This window comes from Diabrotica virgifera, chromosome 8 (genome assembly GCF_917563875.1).
Source record: "Diabrotica virgifera virgifera chromosome 8, PGI_DIABVI_V3a".
Lineage (NCBI taxonomy): Eukaryota > Metazoa > Arthropoda > Insecta > Coleoptera > Chrysomelidae > Diabrotica > Diabrotica virgifera.
This window is the reverse complement of record NC_065450.1, coordinates 107,215,153-107,239,251: the sequence shown is the minus strand read 5'-3', so window position 1 is coordinate 107,239,251 and position 24,099 is coordinate 107,215,153. Positions and strand designations below refer to the sequence as shown.

The 24,099-nt window shown below is 33.2% G+C and overlaps 1 protein-coding gene and 1 long non-coding RNA gene across 3 annotated transcripts in view; one reads left to right on the top strand and one right to left on the bottom strand.

The window, feature by feature from the left end:
* The window catches only part of LOC126889626 (5'-3' exoribonuclease 1), a 699,515-nt gene extending 687,485 nt beyond the window's left edge, over positions 1-12,030 (top strand). For both annotated transcript variants that reach the window (XM_050658103.1, XM_050658102.1), the window contains 2 exons: positions 2,445-3,133; positions 11,877-12,030. In XM_050658103.1, the coding sequence (XP_050514060.1) occupies positions 2,445-3,133; positions 11,877-11,954 (767 nt within the window). In that variant the 3' untranslated portion in view covers positions 11,955-12,030. The remainder of the gene's footprint in view (positions 1-2,444; positions 3,134-11,876) is intronic.
* Positions 8,841-11,630, bottom strand: LOC126889628 (uncharacterized). Its single transcript, XR_007700107.1, has 2 exons — positions 11,175-11,630; positions 8,841-9,011 (listed from the first exon to the last, which is right to left on the bottom strand). It is a non-coding gene; the product is annotated as an uncharacterized LOC126889628 (long non-coding RNA).
* Positions 12,031-24,099: the final 12,069 nt, after the last annotated feature.

Genomic DNA, 24,099 nt, shown 5'->3' with positions numbered 1-24,099 from the left:
GATATACCTGAAATAAAATCGAGAAAATTCGCTTATGCAGACGACCTGGCCATTGGCTTCTAAGATAATAGTAAGGAAGCTGGAGAACGAGCTCTAAACGAGGATCTAACTACACTAAGTAACTACTTTAAGAACTGGCGCTTACGTCCTAACACAAGCAAAACTGAAACCTGTGTCTTGCACCTGTCGAATCAACTTGTGGGCGATACTCTCAATGTAACTCCAAATGATGCAGCTATCAAACATAACAACAACCACAAATATCTAGGCGTCACACTTGATAGAACACTCACCTTCAAAAGCCATCTTACAAACGCAGCCGGTAAACTGAGAACAAGAAACAATATAATAACAAAACTTGCTGGAACAACTTGGGGTGCTTCTGCAGATACTCTTCGGACCTCTGCTCTAGCTTTGGTTTTTTCAGTGGCAGAATATTGTGCACCAGTATGGCTAAATAGTGCACATACAAACAAAATCGATGTCCAACTTAATCAAACCATGAGAATAATCACTGGAACAATAAAATCAACCCCAGTGAGATGGCTGCCTACTTTGAGCAATATTGCTCCACCAGATCTACGCCGTACAGCAGCATTAGTGAGAGAGTACCAGAAAATTGTAGCCAACATACAATTACCAATCCATCAAGACATACCAGACATCTCAAAAGAGCACCAGCGACTGAGGTCTAGAAATCCTCCAATCAGATCTGCCCGAACAATTGGTGATTCCTATGATATACAAATGAATGGTCCACAAGATGGATGCCAACAATAGCAGCAGACTATATTCAGATATCCACCCCAACCCAAGGTTTCATCGGATCGGGTCTGTCCCGGTCCACCTGGGCCAGGCTTAATCGCATACGTACCGGACATGGGAAATGTGCTGATTCTCTGTTCAAATGGGATCGTGCGGAAAGTCCACAGTGCGATTGTGGATCGCCTAGACAGACCATAAGTCATTGTGTTTCAGATTGCCTAAATCGTGCCTACCGTGGAAACCTCCAGGACTTTGTTGAAACCTTCTCTATGGGGTTCCGGTCTGGGTTGAGGTTCTACGTCACAAGAAATACAGAGATATGATAAACAAGGCACAGAGGAAGCCTCTGTTGAATGTAGTAAGCTCATACAAGACTGCATCAACCGTGGCTCTACAGGTGATCGCGGGCGCCCCTCCCATACATCTGCTAGCTAAGGAACGCCAGTTCCTATATGAGCACCGCCACGGCCACTTACCCGAGGTAAGATCGGCCGCACGACAACAACTCCTGGCGGACTGGCAGCTGGAATGGGAGGCGGAATCTACCAAGCCCAGTGGACCAAAAGGCTGATCCCGAACGTAGAGTCGTGGTACGCCTGCGAGTTCAAGAGAGTAAATTTTTACTTTACACAATTTTTGACCGGTCATGGATCCTTCAGGGCATTCACCCACAGGATCGGGAAGTCGGACGACGACCTATGCCGGACCTGTCGCGTGAGGGAAGACGCAGAACATCTGCGTTTTCCAGTGCAGCGTCTTTGCTCACGAGCAGGTCAGGCTTCGTAGTAGGTTTGGCGACATCGGCCCTAACAATATTATTAATTTTGCGATCGGAAACAAGGCGGATTTCGAGGCCATAATTGACATTATAACCGGTATAATTAAGAGAAAATCCGAGTTGGAACGACTGGAAAAATAAAAAATAAATAAAAAAAGCAAAATAAGAAATAATAAAAAAAAAATAATCCGCGTCAGAGAAATATGACCCTAATTCTTCTAGGGCTCATTCTATCCGCCACACTACAGAACAGTCACCCAAGCCATGCCGTTTTCAGGCAGGGGTTGGCCCACCTTCCTCCGTGTAGAAATCAGACTTTTCTCTATTTAGTCCTACCGTTTCTAGGCTGGAAAATAGACCCTTAAATGACCCAATGCTTGTGGTTACTTTCTTTCAGACAGCTCGGGATATCCCCATGCATCGCTCCCTAAGTAGCACGTCCAGGGATATTCCGGGTCGGAAGAGGGGGTGGTTTTAGTTGGTAGGCGGGGGTATGCGGGACGCACGGGCCACACTGGGGTTGGTGTGCCCTAGCGTGTTCTCCTTTCCTGTCCGAGTCCAACAGTACTAGGGACACCTTCCCTAGTCTGCTAAGAGCGTTCCACCTCAGTCAAAAAAAAGGACTTTGTGGAATGCTCCCCAGAAGCAATTGAATGGCTATGTAAATTGGACATTAATATTTAGATTCATTCATTATATTTTAGTGTTTGAATATTATATCATATTTGTGTATTTATCGTACTGTGAAAGTCCATACGCTAAATAAAATAAAATAAAACCCCAGTATAGGTTTGCCACAACCCTAATATTTCTTATTATTTATTATTATATTGTTTATGATATATTTATTTAACCATGTTGAATTCATTTTTAATTGATTAATCGCATTTGCTATTTTCAGATGAGCTAATCGCAAAAGCCGAAGCTACAAACTCTAACCGATTAGAACAACCTAACCATAACAACACGTTTAATAACTTAATCAAACCACAACCGCAATCGATATTCCATCCACCTCAAGTTCAACCGTGGTTTAGCCAGCAAAATCAGGCACAATCATGCATGATTCCTCCCCAATTTATATTACCAAGTAATCAACCTAATTCAGCGTTTGCTCATTTCTCATCAAACAACACATTTAGGATGCCAACTGTACATAATAATCTCGGAAATACTGTGCCTAATCAGTTTTATCCATTTGACAACAATCAAACTCAAAATGAGAAAATAATCAAAGATAATAGATACGTAAATGTTCCAAATTTTGAAAAGGTACTTAAAGACAACGTGTCTGTAAGTAATCATAAAGGTACTGAAAATATTGAAAGGAATGGTTTAACTGGAGAAATATTTCCTATGAAAGATGTGAAAAAGCTTTCTCAGGATAACAACATTCAGCTGAAATTAATGAAACCTGAAGATTTTCAAAATCCTCCAGAGAAGCCACTTGTCGAAAATTGGAGAGAAAGACCACACTCACATCAGAATCATTTACATACTCAACTTGATGGTAATAAGAGCAAAGATGGTGATAATAGATATAATTTTTATAAAACCGATAATAACAAAAAGGTGGATAATAAATCACAGGTAATGCTTTATATTTTTATTAAAAGAGGGTGTTTGGTAAAGAATGGGCCATAGCTTAACCTTAGATTCCTGGGTTTAACATAGGTCGATTTAAGCTAACTTACTTTAGTACAAAAGTTGATAATAGCCGGAATACAGGGTGTCAAAGTTAAACTTTTATTTTATTTATTCTTGAATATTTCCTGACATGGCATGGGATAACAACACGAAATTTGGTAAGAGGAGGTTTTTTAGGACGAGAAATCTAAATTTGCCACCAAATTTGCCACCAAATTTGCTGTTAAATGTTTGAATCAAAACTTTTATTCTCTTAATATTTTTACTTGAAAAATATATACTACATTCATCTCGCTAAGCTGAACCGTTTTCGAAATAAACGCATTTTAAATCTGCGATGCAACACAATTTTTTGCATATCATTGTACAACACCAGAAAAATAAACTTAAAACCATAATAATTCCCAAAAATGTATCGGAAATTTCTTAAAATGGAATTTGCGATGCATTGACATAACCATGAGAACTGACATTACGGCTTCAAGTTTATTTTTCGGGTGTAACTACAATGATATGTAATGCAAAAAATTATGTAGCATCGCAGATTTAAAATATGTTTATTTCGAAAACGGTTGAGTTTAGCGAGATGAATTTTTAAGTAAAAATATTAAGAGAATGACAGTTTTGATTCAAAAAGTCTTTAGAGTGGGGGATAAAAAAATTGAACGCATTAAATGAGCGCTGAAACACGTATGTGGCTCCCTTTGGGTAATACATAATTTTTGGTGGCAAATTTAGATTTCTCGTGCTAAAAAACCCCCGCGTAGCAAATTTTGTGTTGTTATCCTATGCCTGTCAGGAAATATTCAAGAATAAATAAAATAAAAGTTTAACTTTGACTTTCGGTTTGTATTTCGGTTATTATCAACTGTTGTACTAAAGTAAGTTATCTTATATCGACCTATTTTAAGATAAGGAATATAAGGTTAAGCTATGGCCCATTCATTACCAAACACCTTGTATACCGACTCATGTTTTACTTTTAATAATGATAATTGTATTAATATACTAACATTATTATGATTATAGTGCTTTATATTTTACTAAATTTATTGTCTAATGTTTTATGTAATAATCATAATAATGTTGGTTGCTAAATTTGTATCATATGCGATTCTGTATGTTGATGTCATGGTGACGAGCAAGTTATGGGCTCTCCTACTCAATTGTCACCTCACCCTCTTTTCAGAATTACTCTATTATTATTACACTATCAGAATTACACTACTCAAAAGTTTCTCTGCTCAGATAGTCGGAAAATGGACTTTTCGTATGTTTCTAAGCTAGGAGTGTACTTTTCTCCCTGGCCTCTTTCTAGCCTCAATCTTGCCAGTGAGTACTTTTCTCCTTGGCCCCTTCCTGCTCTCAATCTTACTGGTCAGTATAAGTTTTAAGGGTGAATGTCATGATCCACATAATAAGAGAAAATTTCAAGTGAACTTGAGAAAGGCTGAACTAGCTACAGGACATTAATTTTATAACACATTTTTTGGGAGTACATATTTAAAAAAAAAAAGATTTATGTTTTCATTCTTTTCCTTCCTAGTCCTCTCTTTCCCTCGATCTTTTCTTTCTATATTAGTTGAGCATATTTAAACTTATAGTTTTTCAGTATGTGGCCTAGGTATGATGTTTTTTTAACATTCGCTGTGTTGAAAAATTCTCTTTCCTTGTCTATTCTATGCAGCACTTCTTCGTTTGAGGTATGCGGTGTCCATGAAATTTTGAAGATTCTCCGTTAGATCCACTTTTCAAAGGTCTCCAATTTATTTGATGTTTTAAGGGTAAACGTCTCAACTGCATAGAGAAGAGTCGACCAGACGTGGCATTTTGATAAACGTAGTCGAATTTCGAGTTTTATTCGAGAATCACAAAGCAGTTTTTTATTTTTTCGAAAGATTTTCTGGTTTGTTCTAATTTCTAGATCTGGATTTAGACTGCTATCGATCCAACATTCCGGGTATTTAAATCTATTGATCTGTTCTAAAATGTGCCCGTTTATTGTGCAAGGTTGAGGTACATTTTGGTTTTTTCGGATTGACCTCACGTTGGTTTTCTTAATGTTCATTTTTATACCAAATTGCTCACCGACCGAGTTGGTCCTGTCGATGAGTCGTTGTAGACCCAAGTTGGAATCCGCAATCATCGGCGTATCTGATACTGTTGATATTTACGCCATTCATCTTGACTCCATCCTTGAAATTCTCCAGTGCCTCTTTAAATAGAAACTCGGAATAAAGATTAAACAGCAGAGGTGACAGAACATATCTTTGCTTAACTTCCCTCCTAATTTTTCTTCTGCGGACATGGAACCTTGGATTCTAACTCTGTCGTTTTGGTTCCAATACAAGAAACATTATTCCTGTATTTGTTCTGTCCAATAAAAGATAAACAGAAATGAGGTATTCCACAATAGGGAACTTGCATAAAATTTTAAATTTGAAAAAAATGTTAATCACAACATAACATAATTTAAAACATGTATCCAAGATCAAAAAGTTTTGTTTGGCTTTCGTTTTGCCCCTAAAGACAATTAAAAATTCAAATTATACAAGCCAGCCCAAAACGCGTTGTGACGTCATCCATTTATATGTTTACATTCTTCCAACAAAGTAAACAGAATTTTAAATTAGACGTTATAAAAGTCAGTAGAAAATACAGTTATGTGACGTTACAGGTGTTTTTGATCGTTTGAACTATTCATAGAAAACTTATACTTTTACAAAATGGTTTTATTTTCTGTAGTAAACCTTCTTTCCTTTCCTTCAATAACTATAGCAAACTCCAATGTCAACAAACTGGTATATATTATTACAATCTTCTTCTTCATGTGCCATCTCCTCTAAGAAGGTTGGCAACCATCACGGCAATTCGCACTTTCGATACCGCTGCTCTAAAGAGATCAACAGAAATGCAATTAAACCCAGCTCTCAAATTGTTTAACCAGGAGATGCGTCTTCTTCCGCGTCTCCTTCTACCCTGTATTCTTCCTTGTATTATTAGTTGTAACTAATTATTACAATGACATACGATAAATGTTAATAGAATATAAATATTTTTCCTTTATTCCGCAACGAGGTATACCCAAGTAGGTGGAGGCCAATAAACTAAAGAAGAAGAAGAAGAATATACCTAATTATAACCATAAACGGAACCATATAGTTAAACTGTGAGGACCGCCTAAAAGGAGGACTTCGCAGATCGTGCCGTGACGTCACCACCCACATGTGATTTGTGCTGTTGCTGTTCGATTGTTTTGGTATAACATAACCTAAGAAATTATTTTTTGGCAGTCTGTTGATTCGTATTTTAATAATTATTGTGGGTTTCTTTCTTAAAAAATAAAGGAAAATGGGAGTGTTTTGCCGTGAGTGTAATAATGAGTTTCAGACTCAATCGGCACAATAGAAACGTGCATACAAAGTATGAAAACTATATAGAATATGAAACTCCTAAAAGATATTGCTGCAAGGAATGTAACTTGTTTTTCAATTTTAATAAAGACTTACGTGCTCATTTATTGGAGAAACACGACCATGTTACAGAATTAGTGAATCTTCAGTTTAAAGACTTAGTTTTAGCTAAACTCAGTAAATTGTATTTGTTATTGTTATTAAATAACAATAACAAGATTACAATTTACTATTTTTCTGACTCTATGTAAGCTTTGTCTAGAAAATTGTAAAATTTTCAGTAACAATAAGGCATATTTCAATTCTATTTTATAATAAATTATTTTCTTTCACGTTTTTGTTTTATTCTACATAATTTCTCGTTAATGTAACTCTGCAAAATTTCTTCATAATTTGAAAAAAATATTTTTTCGACAAATTCAAATGTCGCTTTTCAATCTATTTAATCAGAAATAGCGACCCTAACTGAAAATAAGGTCACTTTCGACTTTATGTTTGTCCCATCGCATTCGGGTATACAAGGAAATAAAAGAAGCAGATCAACTAGCTGTTAACTGGAAAGTGCAAGCAAGGGACAGAACAGAATGGTGTAGAACGCTTGAGAAGGTCGATGCTCTTTAAGGGCTGTAGCACCAAGATGATGATGATGAAGATCAACTAGCCTGCTTGACATCCTTCTGCCAGGACTCCATTCATATTAACGAGGTTTCTACTTATGATTTGAAGTCAGAAATAAAATGTAATGGGTTAAGTGCCTGGCAAAATAAGTGGAGTACATCATAAAACAAACTCAAAGAAATTAAACAATTAGTGAAACCGTGGCTTCGGCTAACAGCGGATAGACCCGACCAAGTGAAAATAACACATTTGCGGCTGGGACACAGTAACTTAACCCATAAGCACCTCTTTACGCAAACTGTGCCACCAATATGCGAAAATTGCCAAACAAAGCTCTCTGTGAAGCATATATTAATTCAGTGCAAAATATATGAAGCTACAATAAAAAGCACAATATCCCAAAGTATATAAAGGAAGCCTTAGGAGTAAACATGAATGTTAGTTATCTAAAAGACACTAGATTATATTGTCAGCTATTGTAACTTTACCTGTATTATGTTTTTATGTCGCTAATATCCCTTGTGGTTGCAGCGTAAAATAAATAAAAAAGAATATTTGTTTCTATAGAGTAATACTAAGATTACTTAAAATATCTTCAATTTGTGTAAACTGTTTATCTTGGCCTTTCTAAAAATTCTTAAGCATAAATTATATGTTATTTTGTTTTTAATTAATGTAATTTTTTGAGCAGAGTTATCAAATATTAAATTAGATGTTGGATCATAATTTGAGAATACAAACCTATAGTATGTAGCTAGAATGTCAGATTATAGATGTTCATGATTCTCAAAAATGTACCTTGTAAAAAAAAGGATACAGTCGGAAAAATGAAAGAATACCCATGAACGATCACATCTATCACTTATTTTGTATTTGCTGTCTTTTTCTATAAATAACAAACGTTTGTTTGATAGAAAAAGACAGCAAATACAAAATAAGTGATTGGTGTGATCGTTCATGGGTATTCTTTCATTTTTCCTACTGTACAAAGTTATAAAACAATAAACATCTAAAACATGTATTGGATGTATAATAAAATTTTCAATAAATATATAGGATATGGGAAGACTGATTGACAATTTCGTGATGCTTCCTGGATATGTTTTAAATACTTTAAAATAATACTTTTATACATATTTTTTGTGCCAAATATAAATAATTCTGTATTATTGTTGTCTAAATTCAAACAGTAGAAATGGGTTGTTACTTGGACATTTGACAGTTGTTACTCTGATTATCTACTGACGCTATTTTTAATGAGTTCACTAAACCATCCACAAATACATCCTTTTTGTATATGGAAGAAGAGGTTTTGTATTTTAGCCAATATAAGTGGAACACACTTGAACTGATTCAATTGCTATATCGCACAGAAATAATCCATATCATACACAGAGAGAGAGAGAGAGGGAGAGATCAAAATGAAGATAATTTTGGAGATGTTTTCTAACCTTATAGAATATTTTTGTGTTATGGGACATGGGGAAATAGAAAAATGATTAATATACACCTATGATTTTTTTTTATTACTTATTTATTTGTCATTTGCAGTTTAATTTTTAAATTGAATAAATCCACTTCTTATCTGTGTCTCCCTTCTACCCTTTTATCTGGCATACTTCTGTTGTGCCCTTTCCTCATCTTTTTCTATGTGAAGTTGTTGAGCTATGTTAAATAATGGCTTTGTTCTTTCTTGCATTATCTACTTTATTTTATTATTGGTAGTTTCCTTCTGGAAATTGCTTTTTTTTCTTAAAGAATGCGGGATTCCATCTACATGATTGCAATATCTGTAATTAATTTTTTTATTTAGAATAAATTCAGACATAGGTATATGAGAAAGGTAGGTAATAACAAATATTAAAATTAGATTTTATTCCCGTTATTGGATTCTTCAATTTTGCCATATAAATTATACAGAGTGTAACGAAAATACAGGTCATAAATTAAATCGCATATTCTGGGACCAAAAATAGTTCGAATGTAACTAACTTAGCTTAGTACAAATATGCACATAAAAACAGTTACGGCCCTTTGAAGTTACAAAACGAAAATCGATTTTTTCGAATATATCGAAAACTATTAGATTTTTTATTGAAAATGGACATGTGACATTCTTATGGCAGGAAAATCTTAAAATCTCAAATTATAGTGAAATTTGTGCATCCCATAAAAATTGTATGGGGGTTTTGTTCCCTTAAACTCTCCCAAACTTTTGTGTACGTTCCAATTAAATTATTGTGGTACCATATTAGTTAAATTCAATATTTTTAAAACTTTCTTTTTTCGATAAAGCAGTTTTTATCGAGTTGCGGCTTCTTTTTTAATATGTTTACATAAAAACTTTATGGGGGTTTGGTTCCTTCAAACCCCCCAAATGTTTGTGTATGTTCCAATTAAACTATTACTGCGGTACCATTAGTTGAACACAGTGTTTTTAAAACTTGTTTGCCTCTTTGTATTTTTTCAACAAGGCACCTTTTATCGAGATATGGCTTCGTTTTTAATATGGTTCAAAATATACCTAAAAATGTAAATCATAAATAAATTTTCATATTATTACCAAGTCTCCATAATCGTACTTAACCATATACAAATATGTCAAAATTATTTGTTTTCTGAACGTCTGCACTCAGCTTACTGTGTACGGGTAGCTTTATAGCCTATTAGAGTGTTTTATGTTTTTGCGATTTCCCAAATTACTAGGTTTTTCACTTTTGATGTCAAATATCTCTGGATCCTTAGATGATAGAAGGTCCAAATTTTTACAGTAGTTGTAGATGGACAATATCAAGTGCTGCGTAAATTTTTATTGCAAAATGTACAAAAACAAGTAAAATAAAAAATAAAATCTAAACTTTTTTGGATTTTTTTGTAGTATTTTAAAAGATTTTAAAATAAAAGTTTCTTTCACTCCAACTTTACAAAAATTTACGCCGCACTAAAATGTAGTTTCAAAATAAAAAAAGAATTAGGTCTCTAAGTGCTTTGGTTACAGATATATGTGAGATAATGTTAACATTGTCGTTAAATGGGACTTTGGGTGCCCTTAAGATACTACTGCCATAAGAATGCCACATATCCATTTTCAATAAAAAATCTCTAATAGTTTTCGATATATTGAAAAAAATTGATTTTCATTTTGTAACTTCAAATGGCTGTAACTTTTTTTATGTGCACATTTATAGTAAGATAAGTTAGGTTCATATTAAATTTATGACCTGTATTTTTGTTACACTCTGTACAATCTTAAAAAATTATTGTCTTTTGATATAACTAATTGGTTTAGTCCTAGCCTACTATTCAATATAGGTACCAATAATTGGATTGGATTATATTTATATAATATAGTAGGAAAAATGAAAGATTACCCATGAGCGATCGATGATAAACACATCTTTTCTGTGTTCCAGAAAATAATGAACTAGTACCAATACTGTAAGGACTGCTTATAAGTATTACATGTACTTGCTTTGGCCATTTTTTTTTGTGACAGGGTGACAGAAAAATACAGCGTGTTTTATATGTTCCTTCATGAGTAATCTTTCATTTTTACTACTGCAGTATTGTAAGGCTTTCAAAGTTTTCCCAACATTAACAAATTTTTACGTAATTGAATAATAGTCCACTTTTTCTGTTTCATTAGCTATCATCCTATCATGTGTTTATTTAACTTTTCTTTGTCTTGTCATTGATTGATGTATTGGGGGTCTGGTTTACTTACATATCAAAAGTTTTCAACTATGTAGGTAATATAATAGATATATTTATTTAAAACTGATTAACCTCTTGTTCAAACTCTTCAGTAAACTTAGCATTATTTTGTTTTTACTTCTTCACCAATCGATATTTTTGAATGTTTTCTTTTTAAAACAATATTGTTTTCTGATTATTGTGTGTCTACTTCATGATTTTATATAATTATTTTTATTAATTCTGATTTACATACTTACATTTCCTTCTTCCACAATGAAAATAAAATCATCTTGATTATTATTATGTGAATCGATATTTTATAATTTATTAGAAGTTGCAATAAAAATAAACACAAAAATCAGTTTAATTAAATCACCAACATTGCAAGCAACATTTGACTTTGACATAATTGGTGACGTTTGACCGTTTGAGATCACTCCTTATTTACGTGTGACGTCACGGCACGATCTGCGAAGTCCTCCTTTTAGGCGGTCCTAAACTGTGTGACGTCACGGGTCGTTTGAACTATTTTAAAATACAGTAGACTTTAAATTTGTACTTCTAAGTTATTATGAGTTTTAGAAGCGTAAAATTTTGGAAATCTCATTTTTATACAAAACTGAACATTATTATGTAATAAAAAAAATGTGCAAGTTCCCTATTTGTGTTGACATTTCTATGGAAACCTAGGATTATAATGTTTTAATGATGTGTGTATGTGTGTGTTTTGTTTTATGGCACTGGAACTAAGCACATTTTCTGAAAGAACGGAATTAGTTGTTTTAATCCCAACATTTCTCTTTTAAATCTTGAACCAACCAATTATAATCTTTTATCAATTTTTTTTGTTCATTTTCTAAAATCCTCATGTCGGTGGTTTAACCCGTTGTTGCATAAAACCATCCATATAATATAGTCTATGACAATACTGTTTTACAAAAATGTTTCTATTGTTTTAGTCAGAGGACGATAAAACCAAGGCTGGTAGTTCAAGAAAGGTAATATATTACGAAACTGTTTTCTTGTGTCATGTTTAAGTTAAATAATATTTTATATGGAATTAAACCACAATTTTATTTTATATGGAATTAAACACATTGACTGTAATGAGAATTACATTTTACATTTGTTTTAACGTTTCGATTCCCAATCTGAAAATGTTAAGAAAAGTTAGAGCGGTTGGTTATAATTGGCATTACTACCCACCGCCAATTATAAACATTTACAGGTTAATTTTATTTTAGAATTTTAGTTCATTTTAGTTCATTCTCAAGGTTCTCATGTATGTGAAGATAATTTTAATGTAAGTATTTAATATCTATTGTATGCATAATAGTTATTTCTTTAATAAATCAAGTGTATTTTGAACCAAAACAAAATAGAACTTTTGGTATATTTTGGTAGACGTACATTACAGATTGAACGTTGTTTACCTGTAGATACAATATTTTTCTGGAACTGTTTTTACTATAAAATTAAAATTAACTAATAATAATAAAATTTGATGTTCATAATGGGACTGTTATTTAGAAAAACCCTCTTCGGTCATTTAAAAAAAAATGTCTTAACAAAAACACTAGTGTGTACTTTTGGATTCCGAGCAGTAAACACGTACCATATCGCTCTCGAGATTCAAGTTCTAAGTTTTTCTGCCGGTCTCGGCTATCGGCAGGGACTAGTTTATTTATGATAATTAGTGAAATAAAAAGTAAAAAACGATTTAAATGATTAATTTTAAATAACTATTTATGTGATTAATTTTGAACTCAGTGACGTACTAGGTTAAGGAAATGTATCACCAAAATCAAGTGCCAAATGGGGGGTTGTATAATGTGCCCCAAATATATACAAAGCCACAACAACCTCAAGTAATATCGCCCCCATTCTATGGATTCCCAAGTAGCCAACAAATTACAAACCAATATATCCCGGCTACTCCAGTCCGAAACAATAATCACCGATATAACCTAAACCTCCCTGCACCTCTAATGGATCAACCAAATACATCAAATGCTTCCTAATACATCCTCAGTGAAGAGGAAATTGTCATGGAAAACTCGAGCGACGAAGACGACGAAACCATAGAAAACGTTCACGATTGGCAAACAGTCAAAAAAAAGGAAAGCAAACCTCAAAGATGATAACACAACAACAGCAATGCAAGTGAGTACAAACAACAGATTTGAACCATTAGGAAACTTAACCGATAGTAATAACACACCACTAACACCTAAACCTCCACCTATATTTATCTATGGCGTAAATGATATCAAAAAAATGACTGAAAACCTATCAACAGTCATTAAAGGAGAAGACTATCAGTCGAAAGCTCTCCCAAATGATACAATAAAAATAAACACCAAAACTATTGAATCATACAGAAAACTTATACAGCATTTAAATAGCAGCAAAATAGTTCACCATACATACCATGCAAAACAAGATAGAGCTTATATTATAACTATCTCATAGGGTAATTATGAGAAAGTACCCTGCACAAACCTTACGTAAATTAGGTCCCAGTGGATTTAGTTCATACTTCGGGAAAATACTCTTTGAAGCATCCTGATGAAAAGTTCTCATATGCAGATCTCGATCTGATGGAGGGTTTTTAGGATATAGAGGCACAAACTCGGAAAATTATAAGATTTACCGGGTATTTAAATTCCCGGAGTTACTGGTTATCTGGCAACATGTAGAGATTAGGATCAAAGAAAAGTACTAGTAGTGTAGGACTCTTTCCTGCCTATCCAATGGCGACGTTTACTTTAACCTTGACCTTCAAGGTCATGCCAATGTTACGCGTTCTAATTCGAGCGGGAACCTATGTTTCTAACTGCAACAATGAATAGAATGGATATATCTACGTTTGAATACGACGGTATCGTTAAGCCGTGGAAAATCTCAAACGTCTATTACATTACTTTGGAATCTATAACCCATTAACCCAATAACCTTGACCATGATTTTCAAGGTCATATTTCAAACGTAGATACGGTAGGAAAAATGAAAGAATACCCATGAACGAACATATAAAACACGCTGTATTTTCCTGTCACCGTGTCACACAAAAAATTGGCCAGCGCAAGTACATGTAATAATTATTTTTACATGTACTTGCACTGGACAATTTTTTTTGTGATACGGTGACAGGAAAATACAGCGTGTTTTATATGTTCATTCATGGGTATTCTTTCATTTTTCCGACTGTATATCCATTATATTCATTGTTGCAGTTAGAAACATAGGTTCCCGCTCGAATTAAAACGCGTAACTTTGGCATGATCTTGAAGGTCAAGGTCAAAGTAAAGGTCGTCATTGGAGAGCCAGGAAAAAGTCCTACACTACTAGTACTTTTCTTTGATCCTAACATCTACATGTTGCCAGATAACCAGTAACTCAAGGAATTTAAATACCCGGTAAAGTTTGTGCCTCTATATCTTAAAAACCCTCGATCAGATCGAGATGTGCCCATGAGAACTTTTCATCAGGATGCTTCAAAGAGTATTTTCCCAAAGTATGAATTAAATCCACTGGGACTTAATTTCCATAAGGTTTGTGCGGGGTACTTGACACCACTCGATGCCAGTTGAAGAAATAAAAAGTGAACTAGCTAAATCGGGGTATAATGTCCGTAATATCATACATGTGTCAATGTTCTATGTGGACCTAGAACCGAAAGAAAACAACAAACACATTTATGCACTGGATCATATCGGCAATATGAAAGTCAGCTTTGAACCCCCTCACAAAAAGAAAAATATAACACAGTGTCAGCGCTGTCAACGTTATGGACACACAAAAGCGTATTGTACAAGACTTTACGCTTGCGTGAAATGTGGAGGAAGTCATCCAACGCCAGAATGTACAAAACCCAGAAATACACCAGCAAAATGTGCCCCGTGTAACGGAGAACACACTGCAAACTGGCTGCGTAATTTACAAGGACTTGGAAAATGTAAGAAATAATCGACAACGCGGAAATCAGTCAACCCATAATAATCCAAACTCACATCAAAATGTTAACCCAGCACCAACTTCACAGTATCAGAGTCAACAATCACAGTACCAACAACAGAATGGAACCCAATCCTATGCCCAAGCAGTAAGAGCCGGAAATCAAGTAGATGACATAGGGTCTCAAATGAACTTATTCTTAAACGAATTTAAAACAATGTTACCCAACTAATGAATCAAAACAGCATGATCCTTACCACGCTAACAACATTAATTAATAAAATTCGTTAGATCTGTTCGAATAGCCGAGTGGAACGCAAATGGTTTAGCAAACCATAAAGCAGAAGTAATCAAATTCCTAGAGGACAACAAAATAGACAAAAAGGATGATTTTTCAATTAGAAAAATATGTATGTGTGTTTATACAGGGTGTCTGCGTAACTTGGAACCATATGGGAAACTTTTTTAATATCAATTTTACGAAAAAAAGTTATTCGCCATAAAGTGCTCTGCATAGTCTAAAACCTAAGATGCAATCATCACATCAAATTTTATCAATAATATACGAGGTATGTCCAAAAATATGAATTTCGCTCAAGAGTAAAGTGCCTTTATATTTCACAATATCGAAAATTGTCATTAAGAAAAGTTGTTTGTAATTAAAAATTATGTTATAATCTGCATTTACACTCTTCTAATTGAAAAAAAAAATTGAAAATTTTCCTCAAATCACGGACACTCAACATCATTTTTATTTATGATAGCTCCGATATCATTAATTTTACGAAAAAAAATTATTGTTTATAAAACGTTATGCATAGTCTAACAACTAAGATAAAATTATAAGATATTAAATTTTGTCAATTTTATACGAGGTATGTCAAAAAATATGAATTTCGCTGTACAGTAAGTACCTTTATTTTTCACAATATTGAAATTTGTTATGATAAAAAGATGTTCAGAATTAAAAAATATGTTTCAATATGCAATTGCATCCTTCAAGTTGAAATATGGTGAACTATAAAGGTATTATACTCTTGAGTATATCAATTGAAAAAAATTGATATCTTATGATTGCATCTTAGTTTTTTGACTATTCAGACATTTTTATAAAGAATAACTTTTTTTCGCAAAATTAATAATAACGGAGTTATCTTAAATAAAAATGATGTTGGGTATCCGTAATTTGAGAAAAATTTTCAATTTTTTTTTCAATTAGAAGAGTGTAAATGCATATTATAACATAATTTTTAATTACAAACAACTTTTCTTAATATCAATTTTTAATATTGTGAAATATAAAGGCACTTTATTTTTGAGCGAAAGTCATATTTTGGACATACCTCGTATATTATTGATAAAATTTGATATCTGATGATTGCATCTTAGGTTTTAGACTATGCAGAGCACTTTATGAAGAATAACTTTTTTCGTAAAATTGATATTAAAAAAGTTTCCCATATGGTTCCAAGTTACGCAGACACACTGTATATGTGTATGTATGTGTGTGTTTATATATGTGTACGTATGTGTGTGCATATACAGTGATGAGCGCGCTAATAACCAGAAAAATAGCATAAAAGATGGAAAACGGATTAAGTTTTGAGATAAAAAGAAATAAAACTAGTCAAGCTGGGAAATTTAGCGATATTAACCTATTAATTTACATCATGTTGATTGTTTCCCACCTTTAGACGTATCGGACGAGTTTGGCAAATACCACTGTTACAGTGACAGTTTTAGTTGACATATTCCTCTGATACGTGTAAAGCGGGGAAACAATCAATATAATGTAAATAAAAAGGTTACTATGGCTAAATTTCCCAGCTCGACTAGTTTCATTTCATTTTATATCACAACTTAATACGTTTTCCATATTTTGTGCTATTTTGCCGGTTATTAGCGCGCTCATCACTGTATATCTAGGTAAAATATATTTTTATTATGCTAGTTAAATATATTGTAAATGTTAGTTATAGTTATATATCATATATTCTAGTTATGTAATATTATACTTATATGTAAAAATTGTCTAGCTAATCGGTCTTTACCAAAGCCATCAAATTAAATAAAAAAAAAACAAAATAGACATCATCTTTGTATCCAAAACGCATTTCACAGAAAGAAGCGTAATTAAAATACCTCAATACTCAGTCTACCACACTAGTCACCCAGATGGAACAGCCCATGGAGGATCTGCAATAATTATAAGGAACAATATACAACATCATCAAATGCCGGAGCATAAAACAGATAAGCTACAAGCTACAAGCAACAATACTTAATATAAATGCCAGGCCTTGGGACTTCGAAATTGCTGGAATATATTTATAGCCCTCCTAGACATAGAATCACAACTGAAGAATACGAAGAACTATTCAACAAGCTAGATAACACATTCATTGTTGGAGGTGATTGGAATGCTAAGCATACGAATTGGGGTTCACGACTCATTACAACAAAAGGCAGAAGCCTACTAGATGCCATCAACAACACAAACTGCACCTACTTATCGACGGGACAACCAACGTACTGGCCATCTGATACAAATAGACTACCAGATCTACTCGACTTCTTCATCCTAAAAGGAATTGCAGCAAACTACACAAACATAGAAGCAAATTGGGATCTCTCGTCTGACCACATACCAATCATAGCAACACTCAGCACCCACATAATCAAACGACCTGGAATACCCAAGTTGACTTCCCCTAAAACTAATTGGTGTGATCAAGTACCAGCTTGTTACAAATCTAAATCTTGGAATCAGATTAAAAGAAAAAGATGACATAGATAAAGCTATAAATCACTTCACCTATCAAAGTCAGCAAGCTGCACATCGAGCTGCACCATCAACTCCAAAGCAAGAAAACACGAATACCACCGAATTATATTAGACAACTAATAGTCGACAAACGAAGAGCAAGAGGTAGATGGCAAAGACGCCGCAGTATTAATGACAAACACGAATATAATCGACTAACTAGACAATTAAGAACAGCTCTAAATGATGCACGCAATGCCACATTTGAAAACTACATTAGTACCTTGTCTAAAGAAGATCACTCAGTATGGAAGGCAACAAAACACTTAAAGTGAAGGATTTAGAAACACAGTAGACTTCACCCTGCAACAGTTAAAGTCAACTTAGATGTTTTATTGTTGAACATTCAGGTAATTACACCTAGATATTCTGAATTAAGATGTCTTAATAATGAAATAATTAATCAGATATTAAACAAATATCAAATGTATACTACTATTTACACAGATGCATCAAAAGATCCTTATGGCACAGGTGTGGCTTTTATTGTCCCACTGCAAGTAGAACGCAGATTTAAATTGAGTAGAAACGTGCATTTTTGCAGCAGAAGCGTTTGCTATTTTGTAAGCTATAGAATTTATAATGGAAAATAATATTTCATACTCCATAATTTTTTCTGATTCACTTTCGGTTTTAAATAGTTTACAATCACATTTACAAATCAACTCCGCAAATAGTCATCCTTACATAGCCAAAATAAAAACTTTCCTCTCTCAAATGCAAAAAACTAGAAAACTTGTTTTTGTTTGGGTAAAAGCACACTCAGGTATCACATTCAATGAACAAGTTGATAAAGCGGCTAAAGAAAGCATACAGTTGGTAGAAGATGTTACACCCTTATTAACATTAGATGAGAGAATAAATATTGCTAAGGATACTTTATATAAAAAATGGTCTAAACAATACAAACATTTCATTTTGACAAAAGGCACAAGATATACATTGCTAGAACCCGATATTCGAAAAATTACTGGTTTAGAAATTACAACTATCCGAGAAGTTCCATAACAACCATATCTCGGATGAAGTTTGGACATGCTTGCTATCCGGCACATTTATCTTATATATAAAAATCAATTGCTGTTCGTGTGTCTCGCTAAAACTCGAGAATGGTTGGACCGATTGGCTAATTTTGATGTTGAATTATTTGTAGAAGTTCAGGGAAGGTTTATACGGTTTTATATAGTCATTTTAGTAGCCACCAAAATTTTTACATCTATATGTATAAAATGCTCTTTTCACAGTATTTGTTGCCATACTCCTCCGAAACGGTTTGAAACGGTCTAAGAATAAGTTGTTATCTGTTTTTCATACCCGTACGTCACAAGGGGGGTTGCTGATAACGCCATAACTCTCATAATAATGACGTGAAAAATACGAAATTAAGTAGGTAGACTCCTTGCTGAATTCCGAGCAGAACCGTACTAAATTTTTTCTCTAGCGCAATCGGTGTCCGAAATTCAATATCTCAAGCCGTAGAAATATTCTGAGGACAGAAGAAGAACGAGCGACAAATTTCATAAAAGAGAAGCTGAACAGTTTAACTTTGGGACTCAAATTGGGCAAAATATGAATTTTTTAATTTTGCGAAATTTTCAAAATATATCTCTAAAGGGAACTTTTCTGACGAACCGTAAGCAGGAGAAAAATTCTGATCACACGAAAAGAACAAGCAGCAAATTATAAAATTTTATTTAATTTTAAATAATTTTGTTTAATTTTATTTAATTTAAGTATTTTATTTATTTTCTTTTATTTTATTTAATTTTATCAATTTTATTTATCTTTATCTAATTTCATTAATTTTATTTAACTTTATTCAATTTTATTTATTTTTATTTACTTTTATTCAATTTCACTTAATTTTAATTTACTTCATTTACTTTTTTATTTAATTCTTTTTAGTTTTATTTAATTTTATGAAATTTTATTTAATTATATTTCATTTTATTTAATGTTATTTAATTTTAATTTAATTTAATTTTATTTAATCAACACCTATAGAGTTGGAACCACCACGAATCCAATCATAAATACAGGGTTGTTTTGAATGTAAATAAAATAAAGCTGTTATATTCATTATAAGATAAACAAATTTTAGATTGTAACTGTTGCACTACAAACTTTATTTTGTTACTTCTATCTAAACTTTATTACTGCAAACATCATGTGTAATTAATTACAAATAATAATAAAACCTCATTCACATCTAGCATTTTTTGTTTATTAATGACGAATTCCTTTTGTTTATTTTAAGTTTATTGTATACAAAAGTTTGTTTTTATCTATTGAGGCAGTACGAAGTCTGCCGGGTCAGCTAGTACAAACTAAAAATAATTGATAACAATCTTTGTGATATTTGCAATGAAACGGCAGACTTAGATCATATATTTTTTAATTGTAAGAAGTACACACATCAGTCGGATATTCTTAGAAAAAATTTAAGAAGTTTAAACGTTTACGGTCCCTACAATGTTATGTATCTTTTGACACTGAGTGATAAACGTATTTTTGATTTTATTTTGTGTTTCCTATATAAATCTAAAATTAAGTAATATAATGACTAGATTAGGCTTGTAACCTTAAATGTTTTTTCCCTTTCGATTGCTTTCCTTTTGATTGCCTATATGCCCGCCTTACCGTGTGGTGTGGGTATATAGGTAATCAATAATTAATAACAGCTTGCTAAGACAAACTCTTGGATGAGAAAAGTGTGACCCTTGTCCTTATCCCAAAATGTTTATTAAGATTAATTTAACAAAAAATCACTTTGAAAAAAAATGTTTATTAAATTCTTAACAAAAAGGTCGGTCAGGCTTAGATAACCTTAACTTAGATAACTTAGATAAGATATATTATGTTTATGTATGTACTACTTACTTTGTTTCTGGCTGCATGATCTAATCCTAAAGCCAATAAAAAAAACACTTAAAGAGACCTACAGAACACAACCCGCCAATTAAGAAAGATGATGGTACTTGGGGAAGATTTTGCAGAACAACAAGTCCAGTCACAACATGACTATATCAAGAAGAATAAATATTTAAAGACCGTACGTCCATAAAATATCAATAACGAAGAAAAATTAGTTCAGTAGCTGTTGAGACGTAATTTAAGTACTGAAATAAAAAGATGGTATTAAGCTAAGGTAAGCTAATTATAGCTTCCTTTCAACATCACGATCTACAAAAATTTAATAATAATAATAATATAAGTATAATAATATAAGAATAATAATAAACAAGACGGTGAGGTCCTCAAAGTTCCATAGCAAGTTTTTTTCTGTTTTTATTTTCCGCGGCTCCCTACTCAATTCAGGGAAAGATCAGACCAGGAAAAAGCCTCAACATTTGCAGAATACTTAGCTGGTATTTTTAAAGAACACCAAGCAGAGAATAATGAAAATGGGAACTTAATAAGAGACTTCCTGGATAGTGCTTGCCCTATGACGCCCCCAGTAACACCATTCAGTCCATCCGAAGTTAAACTAAAAATAGAAAAATGCAATAACCACAAAGCCTCTGGATTTGACCTAATAACAGGATTAATACTGAAACATCTTCCGAGAAGAGCATTGGTCATGCTAACTAAAATATACAATAGTGCACTCAGACTGACATATTTCCCAATCACATGGAAATTTGCGCAAATAATAATGATTCACAAACCGGGTAAACCTCCAAATAAAGCATCATCCTATCGACCAATCAGCTTGTTGCTGACAATGTCTAAAATCTTCAAAAGACTACTACTCGATAGACTGAAGAAGGACATTAACCTAGATGTAGAAATACCCACACACCAGTTTGGTTTTAGAGAGAGAGAGACACTGCACAATACAACAGACTCATAAAATTATAACAAAAATCCTTACTACTATTGGGGGAAAAATATTGCACAGCGGCAGTCTTAGATGTAGAAAAGGCATTTGATAGAGTATGGCATACTGGACTCTTATACAAACTCAAAAGTATTCTTCCAACCCCCTACTACCTAATTATGAAATCCTACATTGAAGATCGTTACTTCCAAGTAAAATATAACACAGCAACGTCCACATATTTTCATGTTAATCAGGTGTACCACAGGGCAGCGTCCTGGATCCTCTCCTTTAGCTATTATTTACCGCAGCTATCCCAACCACTGAAACAAGCCAAATCTCAACATTTGCTGATGACACCAGCATAATCGCTGTCAATGAGGACCCCATTATCGCGTCTGCACAACTGCAAAACCCCTTGATCAGTTGATACAAACCGAGGGGATGTATGTCCAACAATAACATTAACACGTTGAACGCCGCAATGTATATAATATTACGCCTCTCTGAGCCGACTTAGCCGTGGTCCATATACTATAGCAGTCGCTGCGAAGCAACTGTGATTCGCGCGGCCCTGTAAGTAAAATAAACGTGAATCGTGTTAAATGATACATAATTACCAGTCAGCACACAAGTCAAATATTGGGGACTAACCCTTGACAAAATAGACTAGGAGCCGGTATAGGTGAAATTTGTTAATCATTTTAAGAGGATCGGTACGTATTTTCGGCTGCAATGCTATTCAAATGGGGATTCATTTTTTTCGAATCCTGAAAAAATCAATAAATATTTTTGAACAATTTAAACGCAGAATGAAAGACTAAATTATTACCGAGGGCCGAAAGTCCCTGAGAACTTCTATAATGTTTATTTTAATAAGTTACAGGGGTGAAAAACTAAGAGAAAATTTAGTGTGATTTTTAATTTCAAATATATCATTCAAAATAAACTTTTGGTTTATTCTAAGGGACTTTCGGCCCTCGGTAATAATTTAGTCTTTCATTCTGCGTTTAAATTTTTCAAAAATATTTATTGGATTTTTCAGGATTCGAAAAAAATGAACACAATGCCGTGGTAATATTTTCCAAATCTATCTTTGTCTTACAACGCACTCAGCCGAATATAATATTGTCAGCATATATTGTCAGTCATCGGTAGTCACCGGAGGGACCGCAGACGTTCGGATACAATTAGCGTCTCTTTGCAAAGACAATGACGTCGACTTTGCAAAGTAACAAGACACTTACTCAACACACACACTACACATTACTCCCCTGACTTAGTGATAAGTTATACAATTACGTGGCTAAAGGTTCTAGTTCTAAACCAAGGCCAAAATCAGAGAGAAAAAAAAATTGTCAGTCACACTGACAATCAGTGACAATTTTAAATATTTGACATTGCATCGGGAATATGTTGAGTTATTGATTAAATATTATTGATATATAGTGTATTTGATAAATAATTGATTTAAGACGTGAACTTAATAGAAAGTTATTTATTGTGTATTATTTGTGGAAGATCCAAGCAGAGAATAGGTACATCAGGATAATATATTCTGTGATCCCAGTATTTTGTTGTTAAAGATGTTCAAAATTGTAAGCGTTCCATAACACTATATTATTAAAAAATCACTTTAACACTTTTCCTCTTTTCTCGATTGAGTATTAGTCTTTGTTGTACAAATAAATTATTACAATCACTGAATACATAGTTAGTGAAAAAAATTATCACATTTATTAACTGAATTAATAATTTGCAATTATAAAAATAACAGTTATCCAAGAACATTCAAAACCCATCTCTTTAAATTAATGATAACATTTTCAAGTAGAATGACATTCTAGTAATGTTTACATATTATCCATACCAGTGTGAATTTTACTACACGTAATTTGCCGTGTAAAGACAGAAAAAATAGGGATACACGTAAAATATTTGCGAATTATGTACCCATAGCCTTAAGCATGATAAGACCCTATAACTTTAATAGTAGAACCTAAAAGAAAACATATATGCACACTGTGCCGTCACTTTTTAGTGGCACATGCGTCAACAGTGGCGCATCAAACTTTCCACTTATGGACGGGATAAATAAATTAAAAGGTACCCTCACCCACTCCCAGAATTCAATTTTTTTCCTTTTTTAAGTTCTATGTGATTAAATAATAAGACACAGCGTAATTTTAACCCAACACCCCCTTCCCCCACCATCAAAAACTTCATTTTTCGTTTTAATTTTTTTAGGGAAGATGCAATCAATTTTACAATTTCAAAAAATTTATAGGCATAGTTGAGACTGTTACAAAACATGTCTATTTTTCAAAGATCCGTAGGTTGAGTGTACATAACCTCAAATAATTTGTTTAATAATTTCTTTGGAAAAAAACGTAAATTTTTTTGGACGTGGCTGAAGGTGTAACTTTTTTTCTATTTTATGTATTTTATCAAAAATTATATTTTTAAGTTTTTTTCAGATGTTTCCGTAAGGTTCGCCACCTTCAAAAATCCAAAAAACTGTTTTTTTATTGGGTTTTTGGGGGTTGGAACGTGTTTCTCCCATTTGTAAATGTTCCAAAAG